General features: G+C 40.8%; 2 protein-coding genes and 1 long non-coding RNA gene across 5 annotated transcripts in view; 1 reads left to right on the top strand and 2 right to left on the bottom strand.

Annotated features, from left to right (window-relative positions):
* The window catches only part of LOC103386370 (protein shisa-5-like), a 10,869-nt gene extending 4,052 nt beyond the window's left edge, over nucleotides 1-6,817 (bottom strand). Inside the window, exons 1-4 of one of the 2 annotated variants that reach the window (XM_025059870.1) lie at nucleotides 6,676-6,817; nucleotides 6,169-6,420; nucleotides 3,283-3,424; nucleotides 3,071-3,201 (exon numbers count right to left, since the gene is read on the bottom strand). In XM_025059870.1, the coding sequence (XP_024915638.1) occupies nucleotides 3,071-3,201; nucleotides 3,283-3,424; nucleotides 6,169-6,235 (340 nt within the window). In that variant the 5' untranslated portion in view covers nucleotides 6,236-6,420; nucleotides 6,676-6,817. The remainder of the gene's footprint in view (nucleotides 1-3,070; nucleotides 3,202-3,282; nucleotides 3,425-6,168; nucleotides 6,421-6,675) is intronic. The other variant, XM_008320600.3, reaches the window with a different exon arrangement.
* Nucleotides 4,381-6,162, bottom strand: LOC112487702 (uncharacterized). The gene is made up of 2 exons (XR_003051038.1): nucleotides 4,857-6,162; nucleotides 4,381-4,802 (listed from the first exon to the last, which is right to left on the bottom strand). It is a non-coding gene; the product is annotated as an uncharacterized LOC112487702 (long non-coding RNA).
* A 1,236-nt stretch (nucleotides 6,818-8,053) lies between the features above and the next one.
* alas1 (aminolevulinate, delta-, synthase 1) lies at nucleotides 8,054-13,161 on the top strand. 2 transcript variants are annotated; one of them, XM_008320598.3, is made up of 11 exons: nucleotides 8,054-8,240; nucleotides 9,210-9,446; nucleotides 9,554-9,721; nucleotides 9,816-9,962; nucleotides 10,098-10,317; nucleotides 10,995-11,179; nucleotides 11,299-11,478; nucleotides 11,579-11,743; nucleotides 12,185-12,453; nucleotides 12,555-12,717; nucleotides 12,814-13,161. In XM_008320598.3, the coding sequence occupies exons 2-11, from the start codon at nucleotides 9,239-9,241 to the stop codon at nucleotides 12,972-12,974; spliced, it is 1,866 nt and encodes a 621-aa protein (XP_008318820.1). In that variant the 5' UTR covers nucleotides 8,054-8,240; nucleotides 9,210-9,238; the 3' UTR covers nucleotides 12,975-13,161. The 2 variants fall into 2 exon arrangements, with proteins under 2 accessions (XP_008318820.1, XP_008318819.1); XM_008320597.3 differs by having other exon boundaries at nucleotides 8,055-8,240; nucleotides 9,210-9,452.
* Nucleotides 13,162-19,406: the final 6,245 nt, after the last annotated feature.

The raw sequence follows: 19,406 nt of genomic DNA, 5'->3' as shown, positions 1-19,406 counted from the left end.
TGTGTATATATGTATATGTATGTGTATATATGTATAGATATATACATATATATACACGTGTGTATATGTGTATATATGTATAGATATATGTGTGTGTATATGTATAGATATGTGTGTGTGTATATATGTATATGTATGTGTATATATTTATATGTATACATATACACACATATGTGTATGTGTGTATATGTGTATATATGTGTATATATGTGTATATATATATATATATATATGGGCATATATTTATACTGTTAAGTTACTGTAAAGGACTTGAGGGTGCATTTTGTCAACGTGAAGTAACGTGTGCTACCTATAGCACAAAGTTCATGAAAAGCAATCAAGGAAAAGCTTCAGTTCCGTTTTTTTTAACTGAAGTGAAAGAGAAAATCTGTGTCGACATCCCCTCACTGCAACACACAGTATCGCCATCTTTTTCTGATGTTCACGGACAACTGATTTTCCTCAGATATTTCACTTCTATTATTAGGTATTAGGGATGACATAAAGACACGTCCTCTCTTCATTACTCCGCACGGATTTGTCATTATTTCCTAATATTTGATTCAGTTCGGTTAAAACAGGAACAATAGGAGTCGGGTTTCGTGTCATATTCGGTAAAGTCATCAGGTTTGACTGAGTTCCTGTGGTGACACCAAGCAGAAGTGGCCGCAGACTAGCGCGCACAGATGCTGAAACCAAACGAGTGCACATACAGATGTCAACCTACATTACAGGCCTGCAGAGAACGCAAACCCAGGCCGAGATGAGAAAACTGTAAACACTAGCGTCAGAGGCTGGAGCAGAGCTTGTTTACCCGTGCCGATGTTTTACGCGTAATACGTTCTAATAGAAAATACAGATACATATGTAAGAAAAAAAAAAGTGGTAGTTTTCATGTTGAAAACTAACTATTTATTATTATTACAAAATGGTTCATTAATCTGGGCTACACGGGAGACTAGGCACTATAATCATTGAGCTTTTTTTTTTTTTCCTACTTGAGTTAGAAGATCTAACAGGGGTAAATTAACAATCTAATTACTAGCATAACGAAAGCTTTCTGTCAGCATTCTGTCTGTGTGACAAAACACCAGTAGTTTGTCAGCAGTTTGTTCCCTTGGACTCTACATAGTTGAGTGATTTGGGGAATATTCGATCAGTTTGGGTGTGTGTCACAGTCTGTCTTTGGTAAGACCAAACCGCGAGAGCAGCAATAAAAGTCATGTGGTTGGATCAGTCCACGAGCCTCGGAAGAGTTTCCTCCTACGTCTATTAAATACAACAAAAACAACTTCCAACACAGTTGAAACCAAGAGTCTGGGTCTTTATATTTAAGTACTTCTATGTAGGATGTAAACTTTCTATAGTCTGACTGACCGAAAAAAGAGCATGCTGTGCGCAGGAAACCTGCACAAGTACAGCCGCAGACTGCAGCAGCACGGCATCGATATATTACTCACTTTATTAAACACCTTGTTTCATGCTAGATTTGTTGAAACTAAGGTAATACCTGATCGATATTAACGCATGTTTTCTTAGTGGGGACTGGGTTGGTAGCCGTGGCATGCTAATATATTATGGGGAGAAAGTCGTTGGTGCAAGTCCGAGCTTAGAGATTCTGTAGAGAACTGAATGTAAATACGTTGTTTGGACGTTGGATGTTTCTATGCAATGGACTAGCGACCTGTACTTTCTTTCTTACGATTTCTTTTTGTAGGTGAAGACGCCTCATAGCAACCTTAGCGATAAATAACAACGTTCTGCTCACCACTGAACGATGGACAATTGATATATTTCAACATCAAGGATGCATTGTTTTATTCCAATATGTTGTTTGGTGACGTGCGTCGAAGTTCAGGTTAGTTCGGAGTTTTGTCGTAGACGAAAAAACTCAGTTCACCCAAGTAACAGCGTGAGCCACCGACAAGTCGTTCGGGACAACAACAAAAAAAACGTAAATCTGACACTTCGTCATTCAGCCGAAAACTAATGATCTGTGTACGTGATCTGTGTGTAGGACCCAACGTCATGGTTATGGATTGAGTACTGAGGAACCCATTTTTATTTAGTACCCCATTGCGGTCACCAAGGACTTTGTTTTGAAAGTTCTTGAACTGAGGAGTGGGTGCAGTTTGTGGGGAAAAAAACACCTTTTGATTATTTGCGAATGCTGTCAATTGAAGATCGGCCCAAAACATCCTGCCATTTGTATGCACAAAAATTTTAGCTTAAGCTTTACTATCTGATCGCTACGGCGTGGGTAACGTGAGCCGGCTAAAACTTAACGGCGAAAATACAAATCTGAGATGCTGTCACTTAATCTGGGCATTTGAAACTGGAAAAATGAACTGAATGATTTCTATGTATCATTTGTGTGGTCTGTGTTTGTGGGATCAGTTTATGAAGCACTGTCGTGGTGCGTATCAGAGCCGTGCCCCCGATGTTTCCATGGCATAAATGTATATTCCGTCCATAGAAATCTTTTTTTTTTTTTTTTTTTTTTTCAAATAGTCTAATTTACACGTCGTAATCATCAGAACTACATGATGCCGGACAGCAAGGGCAGATTGAAACTTCCTATCACCCTTTACTCAAAGGGTCGTTTATTTTAGTCTGACATCAGTCCAACCCTTATCTAGCATTGCTCAAATCAAAGGGCAGAAGGACATCTGGAGCTCACATACCTGACGGGTCACGGTATGGTATGTGAGTAAAATCACGTACCACGTATATTGTTGAACTGTCCAAAAAAAAAAAGTATGTGTGTGAAGGTGAAGAGACAAGTACAGACAAATACAAAACATTACATAATGTGACTGAATCGTCAAAGAGAAACGACAGTCGTGGGTTCAATTTCAAAAAAATGCTCCGTACTTTGCGACGACATTAGATTTCAAACTAACACATTTTAAAATCACGACAAAATATCAATCAGAAAGAAAAAAAAAAAAACAAAAAAAAATCACACCTCAATAAAAACGATTTAGACATTTAACACCTCACACCACAGTCGGAATTTGAAAATATCACACCAAGGTCAGCCATCGACAGTAACGGAGAGGTCACTTACGCTGTGGTTTGCGGCACATTTTGTACAGGCAGCAGCAGGGGCAGACGCAGCAGCAGATAATTATGAGGATGAAGGAAACGAGGGAGATAACGGTGACCGTTATGGACATCGAGGAAACGTTCTCGACTAAACTGGAGACAGAAGAGAAGACAGCGTTTTCATTTGTGCCACGATTACCGTATTTACCATATGAACAGTAGAACACAGCTTACCACAGTTCTTGTTGGTCCTCTGAAAACTCTGATAAATAGCTGCTGCAACAGTACCGGTTCCTGCATGTACCGCAGCAAAACTGGCCGAAATGGCAGTATTGCTTAGAATGGTAATCGTATGCCAGACAGTCCGAGTCCCGTGCTGACAAACAAAAGAGACAGAAAACAAATGTCAGCAAAGACAGGTACGGCTCAGATATATATATATAGGGATGTAAAGATAAGGACATGACGTCTTGGTTTATAAGGGGGTCACAACCAACGTTTTAGGAGCGTACCGCCACCTACTGTACTAGAGTGTGTAGTCTCACGGTATGACCAGTGACTTTTTGAAATGACCCAAGCTACTCCTTACGCCTTGATGTGTGATTTATTTTTTTAGTTGAGCCGATGCGAACTGTCTCAGATTTGTACCGATTTTCAACCGATTCATGACGCATCGTTACATCCCTAGTCAGACAGAATGATTGTATACGTGATTTTTTACTGGCCGGATGCGGCCCGTTCGTCTTTTTAATCCGGCCGCCAAAATTTTACAAATGATATACCTTGTTTGTATTATCATTATACTTCTGCCTTTTCCCTGCAATACTCACGTTTCACCAATAGATGGCATAGAAAACAATATAATCATTTTAGCCAGTATGTATGACTTTCACATGTCTTAATGTTCTTTGTTCACGCCAACGTTCCATCTATTTGCTCCCGACCCGGCCAACCTGTTCATTTGTAGGACAAAGAATCAAAAGGAAACAACTGTTCAGTAAACATTGGCTGAACTACAGTAGAGCCACAGCTCAAGAACAGCGCCCCCTGTCTTTGTCCCTCCTGTTACCCCTAAAATTTTCAAACATCTTTTTAAAATCCACTTTTAAACTTTAACATATCTACTTGTAACATCGTAAAATTGGGTACGTAGAAAACAGTAAAACTATTCCCAAAAGCTCAATAGAACATTAGGAACTGAATCAGAACATCATGTCTTTCCATAGACCTCACCCTCTGCTAACCCCTGCTAATATGAGTAAACCAATGTGGGCTTTCAAAACGACAACATAGACAACATGCGCTCGGAGTTCTTTTTTTTTTTTATTTTTTCAGAGTTAGAAAAACAAAACCGCCTGTTTCTTCTGAGCAGCGAACAACAACGCAGCCACGGCAGAAATGACGTAGAATATTCACAAAGTTGATTGCAATGTTGCAAAACATGTTTGTTGTAGCTTTTGGCACAATAACAGGATGTGATATATCTTACTTAAGGTTTAATTTTATTAATTTATTTTTTTATAAAGTAATTTTTTTCATGGGACACTTTTTGGCTTTGAAAGTTATTCATTTACTGTTGTCGACAAAATCATCTTTAAATTCATGTTCATGTCGTATCAGAAGTCTCATAATTGTGTTTGTTTTTGTTAGGAACATGCGACTCCATTTGCGTTGATATAAATTAATGCTACCACGTAATTTGGGTATGTAGTCGTGGATATGGAAAGTCTAAGGTCTTCTAAGACCAGTTTAACCTTTGGGTATGTAGTCGTGGATATGGAAATTCTAAGGTCTTAGACCAGTTTAACGAACCTTTACATACAGTAAATATGCAAATTTGCATCTTTTTTTTTTTTTCCTAAATTAATGAGGTAGCAGCAAAATCTTACATTCAATGAACACTGAAAAACAACATACACCGGGTTCGGCCAAAGCTATTTTAGAGCAGAGTTGACTCAGCTTGACTGTTTGTGGTGCTTTAGAGAAATATAGCTCTGTTGTACAATACTTCCTTTTACTCAACCGTCAATGCAGCAAACTTACTCAAAGTCTCTGTATTTGGGTCTACAGTTATTTGTTTCACTTCCCTATGATAAAAAACCCCATGCTGCTTTATTAACACACTGGATTTGGGTTCTAGTCAACTAACGTTTGCTCTAGTTTAGACGTCTTCATCCAGTTCTTACTACGATCCGTGCTTTAAGTGTGGTGCTACAACTCGGCCGGATCAATCCATTTCTGATTTAATACAACAACAAAAATTTAAATTTTAAATACATAAACAAATATGCCTTGGCAAACACTGACCACTGAAATTACTAATTTATTATTAATTGGTAACACTAATAAATATATATTGGGATATTTAAAGCTCCAGGTTAGAATTTATAAAAGGGCCTCGTTTAGTTGATAACTTATCAAGTCCATTTCTAAAAAGGAAAATGTCTGATTTGTGGCGTTTAGGTTATAAAATAATTTGGTGCAGAAATGGACTATTATTAGATTAAAGTTTTCAATGCAGTGGACTTGATGACGAGGATCCGGGCTATGAGTCATATCCCCGCTTGTTTATTTACACGGGATTGTGTAAGGAGGAATGGAAAGGGAAATTAGCCTAGGGACTCAAGATGTTTTGTTTTTTTGAGATTTACAATATAAATAAAATGTAATATAATATTTGGGGTGTACTAATGAATGTGCTTTTATAGGTGTCGTCAACTGAAGTGATCGATTATTTTAGAGAATTTAGTGTTTGTGCGGGTTTTAAATGTGTAATTATAACGAAGGAATCGAATAAAACGACCAGGGAGCGACGTACGATCGGCGATAAAGTTCACACAAAGAACACGTTTCCATTGTCTATTAAAAACGGAGCTGAATATGACGATTGGCCTAACTTTTGGATGGATTCAAAAACACGGGAACGTTTAATCCATTTTAACGAAACGAAAGTGGCCAACCCTGGTTCCACTGACATCGCCCAGTTTAGAGACCGGTCGGTAGCTCTGACGTTACATGTCGACTGAAACACGCAAATAAAATAACAGCGTGAAAGAACCACTCAAGAATGACGACCAAGAACGAGCGCAAACTTCTCTTAACGCCGTAGGTCACACTTACCGGACACACAAGGGGCTAGAACCGCACACAGGACCACCACCACAATGGTGAGCAGGCTTGACGCCATGTCTGGGATCCAAATTCCCGGATTCAGACAGAAAAAAAAGGGAATACCGAAGACTGTTGCCGAGAGGAGGAGCTCGGTCTGAGCTCAGTGGAGAGCATTCGTGGAGAACTGCAAAGATCCTCTTTACACGTCGATGCCTCACCCACAGCTAGTTCCGCTCTTCGGAAGAATATGGCTTCACTGGCCTAAAATGCACAACCACACAAATGGGTACATTATTACAATTCAGAGTAGAATACTACGAATGTTTACAAGAACAGAATGTAGTTATATATGTGAAATGTTGTTGCCGTGTTTATCTTTACCAACACTATTGTCTATTCACACTTTCTAAACACTTTCTAAACACTACGTCAGAACCCCCCCACCCACCTACACACACACAAACACGCCACCTCCAGAATTGAAATAACAGCGCCTGGTAATATGTATTCACTTACCTGTACAAACCACTATGACTTGCTGGAATCAGTATTCTTCGTAGAATCCCTTGATTAGCCACATAGATTAATAAAACGAGCTGCTCTGCTGCCATCTAGTGAATAGAGGCTTGTTTGTCGTTCAGGCACGAAAAAAAGACTGATCGGAAAACGAAAAGCCCCTCTCGAGCCCCACGTGACACCCCAACGCGCCCCTCCAAGGGGGCCCGCCCCACTACTCGAGAAGCAGTGGTTGAATGTGTCAAATGTGCGGGGGAACTAATCTGATCTGACCAGCCGTTACGTTACGCATCTAGTTGCGAAGAGATGTTTTGTTGTTGTTGTTTTTTGTTTTTTTTTTGGTTGGTTTTTTTTTTGATGATCGTCATATTTGGAAGTCTTGCTCCATATCGCTTAGATTTTTCATAATTTGGGGATCGGACTTAGGAACTTTACATGGCACCTCCTAAACCTGGACCATTTACCACCTTAACCTAACCCTGCCCGTAACTGCGCCTTTATTTATTGTGTCGTGTTAATAGACTTAGCTTTGTCATCATGTCAGTTGTGTGAAGTTATTTAAAGCGCAAATAAGTGAATAAGGAGCGAACTTGACAGGGCGAGATTCGATACCAATATAGGTCTGCAGAGGGCAGCAGAACACAACAGTTAAATGTTCACATTCAAGTAAAAAAATTCTTAGCTCTAGATTAGAAGAAGCCTAGTTTAGATAAAGTATTTTAGTGGATTAGCAATACTTTTGACATAATGCTTAAAGAACATTTTTCTTGTCTTTTGTGGTTTTAAAGTCTCACAAAGACCATACAAATATGCAATGCACATGCCGTAACGTGATTGTTCTAGTGCAATACTAAGTCATTTGTACTCCGGCTTATTAATAATGATTTATTAAGTGAATAAATTAACTACAGTGGCGCTTTGGCCCAGAAGCAATGTCTCTGTCATTGGTGTGTCCACCTTCCAGTGGACTCACCACCCGCAGGTTCGGGAGGGTTGGTGGAATCTGGAACTGGAATCAATTACAGTTTTAACGTCTTGATTCAATTTAGGATGTGCACCATCTTATTTGAAACACCAGATGTCGCAAGTTCCCAGCTGTAGATCACATTATTTGCCAATGCATTATTGAGAGGATCATTCACATCAACGGCTTTTTATTGGATGCAAGCAAAAAGCGTATTTATGTGAGTAGCTAATAGTTTGAGGTGCCATTAGGTAAACCGAATAGTTTTGGTGCCTTTTTTTATGTTTATCATGTACACTAACGTAAAGAAAAAATGGTCACGAGTGACAATTCAATATGACGCGTGAACAAGTCTGTGACGTGTGTACAATTGTTCTCGCGAGACCTCCGTGTGGCATCCGCTTTTATAAGCCTCGCAACTCCTCGTCCTCTTCGTTCGTCCTCAGTGTAGGATAACGAAACTGTACTTTGTCGTGGTATCGACGTAAAACAGGGCGTTTGAATCATCGTTATCTATTATCAGATTCGCTTCTGTCACACTACCAACGTTAGTACCAACAAAGAGGACTTCGCCCTAAGCTGACTTTTTTTTTTTAAAGAGGCAAGTACATTTTTAATACCTCTCCTCCTTTGGTTTCTGAGCTAATGTTAGCAGACTAGCTAAGGTGAAGTCCAGTGAGTCTGTATGAGCAACAGATCTCACCTTGAGGAATAAGTCAGTATTTTTATTTTAATTATTGTTTTTCCTTTTCTTGTATGTGATTTCACCAATGTCTTTTGGTGTCCTAATTGTCTAGTGGCCGCTTTATGTACAGACACCGTGTCACTCAATGTCATAAATATGTTATTAGGCGTATTTGTAAACGGATAGTTTCAGCAGTGTGTTTTTAATTATTTAGAGATAATTGTAAAGATGTCAACCATTAATATTGTCAATTGGGAGGTGTATGCGAGAAGGTTAGAACCGTTGTTGTAACACTACTAGTGAGGTTAGAACCGTTGTTGTAACACTACTGGTAAACTAAGTAAAGCCACGGTGGAAAACTCGAAACAAACGTCAAGATGCGGAGTTGTCAAATATATTATTATTGTTGTTAGCATAGTGTTTGTAGTCAGTTTTTGAGTTTAGTTTAATCAAATACTTGAGTTTATGTCGACAACCTTTTTCCCCAGCCCGGTGTTTCACATTTCCTCGAAAAATGTACAGGAGGAAGAAAAAAAGAGCGTGACTACGTTTTCCAGGAATGTGTAGCTTTTTCTCAATCCTGTCGACGGATTTTCCTGAATTTAGTTCAAGTGTCGTTAGAAGCAGTTTTTTTCCTTATCCCTATCCTAACCCTAACTCATTGTAGGGGTCTCAAACATTTTGCATAATCGTGGAGTTAAACCAGTGACTTTTTTGCATATACTTATGGCTGAGGCTATTTCATTTTCAGTTTTACCGACCTGTAGCTCTTAAAGTTGTTGTTGTTTTTTGTTTTGTTTTTTACTTGAATCAATAGTATTCTATCTTCAAGCCAAAGTAACTGGCCATGTCACTATTTTTAATTATGAATACACCTTTTTTTAGGTCACTGGACAATCATCACCAAAACTGCCATGGACGTACTCTTGCGTAGGTGTCCATTTCTGGCCCGTGTGCCTCAGGCCTTCTTACAACAATCCAAACCATCTCTGGTGGTCTACGCCCAGAAATGCCCTGTCATGATGGAGCTGGCCTCGAAACCCATGGCCCCACCAATGGCACGAGCTCTGTGCTCATCCTCCTCTAACAAGCAGACTGAGGACACCACGTCTTCAATTGATGGTGATGGTGAGGCTGATATAAGGACTGAATAAGTCTTCAAGTCAAAGTTGAACTTGTACATTTGTTTCCAACCGTTATGCTTGTGTCGAATAAATGATCTCCTCCAGGTCCCAAAGTGATGCCGGCTGGTCACCAGGTGTCTCCGTCAGGCCAGACGGGTGCTTCAAAATGCCCATTCCTTGCTGCCGAGATGGCTCAGAAGAACAGTAGTGTAGTCCGTCAGGTTGGACTGGAGTTCCAAGAGGATGTCCAGGAAGTCCGCACAGTGCAGAAAGGTAAGCTTTCTTTACACAAACAAAATCATAGCAATCTGGTGAAACTGGGCTTTTGTTTACTATTTTTGCAACAATGTTCCTTTGGCCTTTTCAGAGGTTTCCCCAGAACAACTGCAGAAGCCATCCATTAACACCACCCCCAAGCAAACTGGGGTGGAGCCCAATGATCTGATCAAGAGCCTTCTGAAACAGCGGCCTAAAAGAGTGTCTCATATGCTGCGGGACAATTTAATTGGCAAAGGTACTGTACGTTTTGTTTCTGGCAATGTATTTAAACAGTAAAGTGTTAATTCAGACCTAACTATACAATCGGTCCTATTGACTGTTATATGAAAGTGCTGACACCACATTTTCTCCCCCCCCCCCGTACGCTCAGTGTCACCCTTCCAATACGACGACTTCTTCGAGAAGAAGATAGAGGAGAAAAAAAGCGACCACACGTACCGCGTGTTTAAGACGGTGAACCGCTTGGCCCAGGTGTTCCCCATGGCCGACGACTTCACCGCGTCTTTGGCTGACAAGAGAGAGGTGTCTGTGTGGTGCAGCAATGACTACCTGGGCATGAGTCGACACCCCCTGGTCGCTCAGAGCATTATGTGAGTGCGAAAAGACGTGGACTTGGTCCTGATTTATTCATTACCGTAATTTCTGGACTATAAGAGCATTAGTCGCACCAGCCAAAACAATGCATAATGAGGAAGAAAAATGATTTAAAAAGTGCGACTTACAGTACAGAGTAACAGATACTGATACCCAAGCCTAGAGTGCCCTCTAGCGGCTGTCGGTGTGAAAATAGCGAACATGTAAATTTCAGTGGTACAGGAGTTAGAGCGCCCTCTAACACGTGAAATTACATATTGTAATAAAAGTCGCAAACCTAGCCAAAGCATGAAAAAAATGTACAACTTATTATCGGGAAAACGCTGTACTTATTTATCTGACATAATAAATAGAGATGTGCAATAGAACAGGGGGTGAAAAAGCAGACCCGGCACACAGAAAGACATCATGCGACACCTTTTGTTATTTTGTGGGTCAAGAGTGTTTGTTTGTTGTAATTCACTCCCAAACCTCATGGGTCTCAGTTCAGGTGTTATGTTCCCGTTCTTTCGTTGCAGCCTGTTTCAGCTTGCCCAGAACCCCCCCCCCCCCCCCCGAGTGCCGCAAACACCTATTCATTGATGTGTTTGAAAAAACCTCCGGCTGTCCCTTGCTTAATTGTTTTCCAAGTTTTTCCATGACATTAATCTTGTTTTTCTCCTCTTCTCATCAGGGAAACGTTACAGAAGCACGGGTCGGGAGCAGGTGGGACCAGGAACATTTCTGGAACCAGTAAATTCCACGTGGAATTGGAACAAGAGCTGGCCGATCTCCACAACAAGGACGCCGCTCTTCTCTTCACCTCCTGCTTCGTGGCGAACGACTCCACTCTCTTCACCCTGGCCAAGATGTTACCTGGTATGGTGCAATTCGTTCAGCCTGCGACTTCTACCGTGCCATAAAGTCATGTGTTGAATTTGTCTGTGAAAATAGTCACGCTCGTGTAATCTGATCGGAAACCCATTCTGTGCCGTCAGGTTGTGAGATCTACTCGGATGCAGGAAACCATGCTTCCATGATCCAGGGCATCAGAAACAGCGGCGCCAAGAAATTTATTTTCCGCCACAATGATGTGGCCCATCTCCGAGAGCTCCTCCAGAAAGGAGACCCCACCAAACCAAAGATCGTGGCCTTCGAGACCGTCCATTCCATGGATGGTTAGTCACGATCATGCGTTCATGTTACGATACTGTGGTCTTGTTTGTTTCATTAAAATTTAATTTCAGAGAATTTGATCACTAAGTGTCTGTGTCGCAGGTGCCGTGTGCCCCTTAGAAGAGATGTGTGATTTAGCCCATGAGTTTGGCGCCATCACCTTTGTGGATGAGGTGCACGCTGTGGGCCTGTACGGTGCCAGAGGAGGGGGTATTGGAGACCGGGATGGTGTCATGCACAAGATGGACATTATCTCGGGCACACTGGGTGAGCATATTATCATTAATTTATATATTAATACTTCCAAAGTGTATTTAAAAGAGGATTATAGATTATAATTTCTAAGAAAGTTCTCAGAGGACATAAAGAAAACCAGAATCTGTTTGTTTATTTTGTATTTAAAAGAGGATTATAGATTATATTATATTTCTAAGAAAGTTCTCACAGTGTACATAAAGAAAACCAGAATCTGCCGTTTGTTTATTGTCTTATCTTACAATCAGCCGTGTCACTCGATATGCAGTGAGGCTGGAAGAGGGGTTAGACAGCTCCGTTTGTTGCTAGGCGACTGTGGGCTCCTGTTCCACTAATTGAATAACCCCCCCCCGTCTCCGTGTGTCACTGTCGGACACAGAGGACAATTATTTCGAATTGAGAACTCTGCGTCCCTTGTGCTCACTCCCGTCATTGTTCATGTCCCTTTTCCAGGCAAGGCCTTCGGCTGCGTGGGCGGATACATCGCGAGTACAGCCGCCCTGGTGGACACAGTACGTTCCTACGCGGCCGGCTTCATCTTCACCACGTCTCTGCCGCCCATGCTGTTAGCCGGAGCCAGGCAGTCTGTGCAGGTCCTCAAAGGGGAAGAGGGCCGCGCGCTTCGACGTAAGCACCAGCGCAACGTTAAGCTGCTCAGGCAGATGCTGATGGATTCAGGGCTGCCCGTGGTGCACTGTCCAAGCCACATCATCCCAATCAGGGTAAGTTAAACTGCTACTCTTTTGTTCTAAGGAACCCGACGTCCTTCAAAGCGTCGTTCTGTTCTGATTATTGCGAAAACAATAATTTTTTTTTTTCCCAGGTTTCAAACGCGGAGCTGAACACTCAGGTGTGTGACATCATGATGAGCCGCCACAACATCTACGTGCAGGCAATCAACTACCCCACGGTCGCCAGGGGAGATGAGCTGCTGCGTATTGCGCCGACACCTCACCACACTCCGGAGATGATGAAATACTTCGTGGGTGAGTTGGCTGAGAAGATCAGATTGTGATTCTGTTGCGATTGTTGATAACTGTAGATGAAGTGTATCTTATAACGTCTTTCCCCTCCGTCTTCAGAGCGACTGGTGCATACCTGGAAGGAGGTCGGTCTGGAGCTGAGGCCCCACACCTCGGCTGAGTGCACCTTCTGTCAGCAGCCGTTGCATTTTGAGCTGATGAGCGAGCGGGAAAAGTCTTACTTCAGCGGGCTCAGCAACCCCATATCGGCCTGCGCTTAACGCCCGCGTGGGCTGCTGGCACCAGACGGCACATATATCTATACACACAGTAGCCATTCCTCTGTCGCTGTCATAGAATGTAACCATTCACTTTATATTAAGTCCCGACACATTATTTTACATATTCTATGTCTAGATGTTTTATATACTCAGAGTAAAACTGTGAGGGAAAAAAAAAAAGAAAAAATTTGGAGTCTCGTCGTCTTCTTTTACTAGTAGGACATGAAAGTGATACTTAAGATATGAGGTTGTGTTGCTACGGTGACCATGTGTATGGACACACTCATTTAAAAATCAGAGAGGAAGTGGGTCGCTGACACGCGGGTGGCCCGTTTTGTGTTTCGTAACAAACATCTCTTTGTATTTTAAGTCAGTAACCTACTTTTTATGTCTGGGAAGGAGAAAAGGGTTGTATTATAAGATCTTGATAAATGTCTGGCAGGGGGGAAAAAAAAAAACAAAACAAGAAAACATCTGTACTGAACGAAATAATCATTTGAACCTGATGACCTACTAACCCACTGCCCTGTCACTTCACACAAAAGCAATACAAATGCAGCCGTGAATGAAAGATGACCCACATGTCGGGGGGGAAAAAAATAAAATAAAATATAGTTCACAGGGAACCACCTTCCGAGCGCTCATCCTCGAGTCCTTGCCGATAAATAGTCTAACAACGTCAATGGGGTCATAGGAAAAGCCACCGTTTCCTTGTAAGAAACAAACCAAATTGAGTTGTGACACAAAATAGTCTAGGGAAGTGAGTTTGCCACAGACCGGCCTAGACGCAACGACTTCTGCTTTCCAGGCTACTATATGTTTGTGTGAACTGGCCTTAACCCTGCAGTGTTTGCAGCGGTTTACTCAATCATTGGTAGTTGTGAAACGCCAAAAAAAGGTCGAATTAACTGACATTTAAACACAGGATTAGATCACATGTGGGGGGGGGGGGAGAAATGGTTCGATTCATTAAAATATTCAACCAAATTTGTTGAACCGGTTCTTCAGTTTGAATGTGGAGTGAATTGAATATGAAGATGATGGTTTAAAGGAGAATCCAACAAGTGTTTGGAAAAGTAGAAATGGTCTAAACTGCACGACACGTCAAAAAATGAGCTTTTAATCATTTTCTTTGCACTCGTGTCGGTATCGTATGTCGTGCAAATGCCGTTGTTGTGGTCAAATAAGGGTAACCGTTCACTCTTTTGGCTATTTTTAATTCACCGGTCACGTGACCCACACTGCCCCGGCTTGACATTGACACGAAAATAAACTCACGTGTAAAGCGACTGCGTTTCAGTCATGGTCTTGTCCTAAACAACAATACGTCGTTGGTTTTTAACGCTAGACGTTTGCCGATGGTGTTTAAAATGAAAAATACTAAAAAAAAAATAATCAGTGAAATCATCAGTCCGCTGGTCATGGTCGAGACCTTCCTCCCTCGCTCTCGGTCTTGACCTTGTCTGGTGCGGCCTTGGGTTGTGAATTATTTATCAGTCCTTGAAAGTCTTGTCTTCGCGTCCTTCAGGATTTGACTGGAGATTAGTCTTAAGCAAAACAGTTTTAACTCGCCGAACATCTTTTTTTTCTTCTTCAGCGCCGTGTTTTTTTTTTCGTTGAAATTGTTGAAACGATCCCCGCCGAATGCTAAAACTCTCAGGCCGCGGACAAAAGGTGGAAGCAGGGGAATCAAAAGCCCACTCGACTCAAAGGTTTGCGCTCAAATGTTCGGCTTATCTGCCCGGTAACAGCACTGAATCGCTCTTTGGTCGGTAATCCTACACTGGGGAAAGAAAGATCCATTCACGCAAAATAATCAGCCGGACTGTGTGAAAATGAAGCCCGGAGTTGTTATTGTTAGCTATCACAAATGTGACCGTGCGTTGTCTTGCGGAGAAAGTTTCACAGATTATCTCTTGGAGGCCAACACATTAACCAGTCAGCTGGGCCAGAGCTGGCAACTGTTGGTGGTTTGTGCCTTCCTAAAATAACACTTCCTTTTTTACGCAGCCAGGGGTGGGGGGGGGGGGGGGGGGGGGGGGGGTCAAACAGGGCAGCGTTTAACAGCCTGGAAACCAGAGTGCGTGTCCTAACCCTAACACAGGTACAGTAGTTTGAATGCTAATGTAGTACTAGGTTCGTGTCAGTTCACTGTGTTAAAAGAAAACTCCCTCAGGGCTACTGGGAGTGGCCCGATTTGCAGCTGGGTTTTGAAAAATAATGCAACTATTATGAGAGCTGCAAAGTCAGTTTTTTATTAAAATGTAACACGATCATTTAATCTCTCTGTGTGCTTTCTGCACCTCGGGTATGTCAAGAGGAGACGAGGGCCAGTGTTTTTTTTGGGAGGGGGGGGGGTCATTCTTAAAGGGTATATTAAAGCATTGTTTAGATTCAAATAATAATAATTAAAAAAAAGACAATTAAATCCCCTTGTCAAACATCAGTAGCCTTCTGTCTGTCTACTGACCTCATCCGTCTGCCAGCGGCTACCAGATACCCTGGTTCTTGGAAGCTTCAGGAATGCTGTCATGTGACTGTGTCCGACAGTGTGTTGCACGTGTGTGCAGGGGTAGCATGTAGCACACCACGATGAAAGTCCGCCAACGCCAACGCTAAAGCAATATAGACCCCCTGCCGGAGACACTGCGGACCCTCAGTAAATACTCTGTGTAAATACTGTATATGGACACGTACCATGAAGGACACGTAGTTTGTGTCCAGTTGGGTTTGTTGAGGGGAAGGAACAAAATCACAGGAGACACGGTGCTTCCTGCAAGGGCAGCAGTGAACAATAATAACAACTTCCTGCTTACGATTAAACTAAGGGGGGAAAAAAACACATCTGCAGAGTTTGGGGGGGGGGGGGGAACACATCTGCAGAGTTCAGTTTAGTTTTCACATATTGACACTATTGTCGAATCAATTAGCAAATTTCAAGTATATTTATTTTCTATGGGGGAGCCGTTTCTCAATAAACCAATACTTCCTTATTACATTTGAGGGTTTTTACAGTCATTTCCTGACACCGTTGTTTGGTTTAGTTTCCTCACTTATTGCCTATTAGTCATTGTGAGTTGAAAAACGTGTAATCTTTATGGGCTTCAGCGTGAGTGATAAACGTGAGTTTACTGACTGTAAATGACATCATGGTAGTCACTTTTCTGGGCATCAGATCAGACATGAAGGAAACAATGTGCTGCCTGAGAAATGATCCACATCCTGGTGACACCGCGTTGGCCTGACTCTCAGCTGTCTGTTCTTTCTCATCTGTTATCACTGTTTGGTTCCAAAACCCTGAGCACAGAAGTAGCCAGTCGCAAAGTGCAGGGACATCGGTAGACTGCTCTTTGTGTATTCCATTCGCTTTGGTATGTTAGCGTTTTTGTCGTTAACATTTTAACGTTATTTTTGCATATTGCACATATCGTATATATTTCTATATGAGGATATTTTGAAAACAAGGCACCCCCAGGTGGGCTGGAAAGGTACTGCATCACCAGGAGTCACAAAACGACACACCAACTCACCGTGCTCATAACCTTTATGCCGCAAACCTTTAACCAAAGTAGGGGGCAGTAATGGGACTGAAAGCGTCACCAGCTGCTATTGAAACCCAAAAAAGAAGAAATATGAGCGACAGCGCTAGTGCTAGTGCCAGCACCGCTAGTAGTAGTCCACTTCAGTCCATATCAATAATATATTAACAACAACATCAACAATAATATTTATTATTGTTATTATTTTTGCAGCATTCTTATTTCCTAAATAAAGCTTTAAAAATTGGATTACTTTGAATATGAAAGGCATAAAAGGTCATGGCTCACCAGACTGTTACAAAGTGTTGAGGCCAGGGTTGTCCGAGGTCTCACTGACAGACGTGAACAAGACAGGCTGACGTCCAGGGTTTTCCAGGTGGACATTCCTCTGGGCGTCCAGGGTTTTCCAGGTGGACATTCCTCCGGGGGGAGAGAGGGGAGAAAGAGGGGTCTCTTGTCAGTGGATGACCTTGATGAGAAACACGTCCACAGAGGGAAGGTCAATACAGACTGGAGAAGAAAACAGGACACACTTCAAAGGACATTTATATATATGGTATATATATTGTTTTTAAGCAAAGTGCAAATGCAGTATTTACACCAAGACAATTGTTTGTTTGTTTTTCCCGTCCTTGACTTCTCTGTCATGTTTGAAAACACTAAAACCACCAACCAGGAACAAGGATGTGCAAATGAGTTGACAAACCCAACTTCTTTATTAAGAGCAACTATTGAGTCACAGTGCTGGACTAAGATGACAACTTGCAGCCCAAAGCTTCCTTCTGTTGTTCTTCCCTATTGTCGCCGAGGTTAATGAATTTTAAATACGGCCACACCTTTAGTCCTGAAACTATAAAGACCTTTAATCAAGCGGCATTTAATTGTATTGCCGTATTACAGTGTATAATAGCCGATATAATAGCAGAGTATTCTATGATTAATGTTTACTGTGCTGGTCTCACGCAGTAAAGCTGCGAATATTACTGCCTCAGACTCTTAGTAAATGAATAAGAAGATAAACAACAAATGCACTGGCATATTTACAGAGTGCGTGACACGAAACCGGCTGATGGGGGCGGATAAGGGCGTCTTTGGCGGAGGCAACGATCAGTTCAACTATTTTCCCTTTCCTCCCTGCAGACCAAGCAACACAGATGCTTCCTTCGCACGTGCTCACAACAATCACTATCGAATAGGTCCTGCAAGTGCATTCTTAAAGAATTCCCAGAGCTCATAAGGCCCTTGTTTTAAAAGCAAGAAAACGTTTGCTTTTGGAGGTGGGTGCGTGCATAGTTTGTTCAATAACTTTCTGGGTGAGAAGGCATCGCCGGCTTAGCCCACACTGCGATTATTCTAGACTTGAGACTTCTGCTCAGTGTTGAAATTCTCTCCACAGCGCAGGTAAAAGGTTATCGGAACAGATGCTGCACCTTTGCTCTGCAAACTGGGGTAAAAGTAAGAGCGACTGTGTGGTCACTGGAGGACAACACGGCCTTTGCTTGATCATGCTGAGTGGCATTTATTCCAGCTATTGAGTTGAGTTTCATAAATATAAATATAAATATAAATATAAATATAAATATAAATATAAATATAAATATAAATATAAATATAAATATAAATATAAATATAAATATAAATATAAATATAAATATAAATATAAATATAAATATAAATATAAATATAAATATAAATATAAATATAAATATAAATATAAATATAAATATAAATATAAATATAAATATAAATATAAATATAAATATAAATATAAATATAAATATAAATATAAATATATATTTTATGTATTTGTTTTTTTAACTTCAAGATGCTTTAAATGTCAGTTAGGCAACAAAAGAATTTTACCCTTAAAACTTCCCGCAATCTTTTCCATGCCTTCAATTCACAGAAGTGTTATAAAAGGTTGACAACTTTTTTTTTTTTTTTTTTTTACAGGAAGTGTAAATGCTGTAAAACAGGCTCTACACGGTTTCACCTTTGTACAGCCAGGTAATTACAGTCTCCAGTAGTCTCCCAGAGCTTTAGATCCAGGCACTAGCATGAGTCACACGCGGTAACATTGGAGTTTTCAGAAGGAGAACGACTATATTATTCATCGACTTCTAAATGTGTAAACAAATACTCTGATTAAAATATTCCAAGTATTCCACTGTATTGCAATGATTAGAATGCTTCTTTCAGTTTCCTGTAGTCTTTTCCATTGCTATTTGAAAATAGCTCTCAATGTATATTCCCATATACTGTATATATACATATACGCACACACATATACAGTATATAGATACAACTATATACACTATGTACATCAAATATATATATATTCCAAGTAAATCAAAAACATATGACTAAACATACGTAAATAAATATATATTAAATATACATAAATATGTATATATACAACAAATAAATAGCTGTCAGTACATATTCCCATAAATAGTATATATAAATATACATATATACGTCTCTTTCTATATATATGTATATATATTTATATATAAATATATCGTTTTTTTACTGTATATATATATGTACTTTTATACTATACTTTTTAGTGTATATAGTTGGTATCTTACTAAACTATAATCATCTGTTTTAGCTATTTTATTTGATTGATTTTTAATATTCAACTATACTTGTTTCCTGTTTTTTGACACTTGTCATCTTTGCTGCCTTTTTATGGACTTTATGCCTGTGACATTGAACTTTGGACTCTGTAGGAAAATATACAATCAATCAATCAATCGTTGACAACAGGTGTATACGCAATTACGGTCACATCTGTTGGCCTGAGAATCTCTGTTTCCTCATTCTGGAGATTCACAGGATTTCTCAGTCCCATCTCTCCAAGACAATAGCGTTACCTTTAACCCTGCTG

This window comes from Cynoglossus semilaevis, chromosome 11, assembly GCF_000523025.1.
Source record: "Cynoglossus semilaevis isolate Cse_v1.0 chromosome 11, Cse_v1.0, whole genome shotgun sequence".
Lineage (NCBI taxonomy): Eukaryota > Metazoa > Chordata > Actinopteri > Pleuronectiformes > Cynoglossidae > Cynoglossus > Cynoglossus semilaevis.
This window is presented reverse-complemented; position numbering and strand designations above follow the sequence as displayed.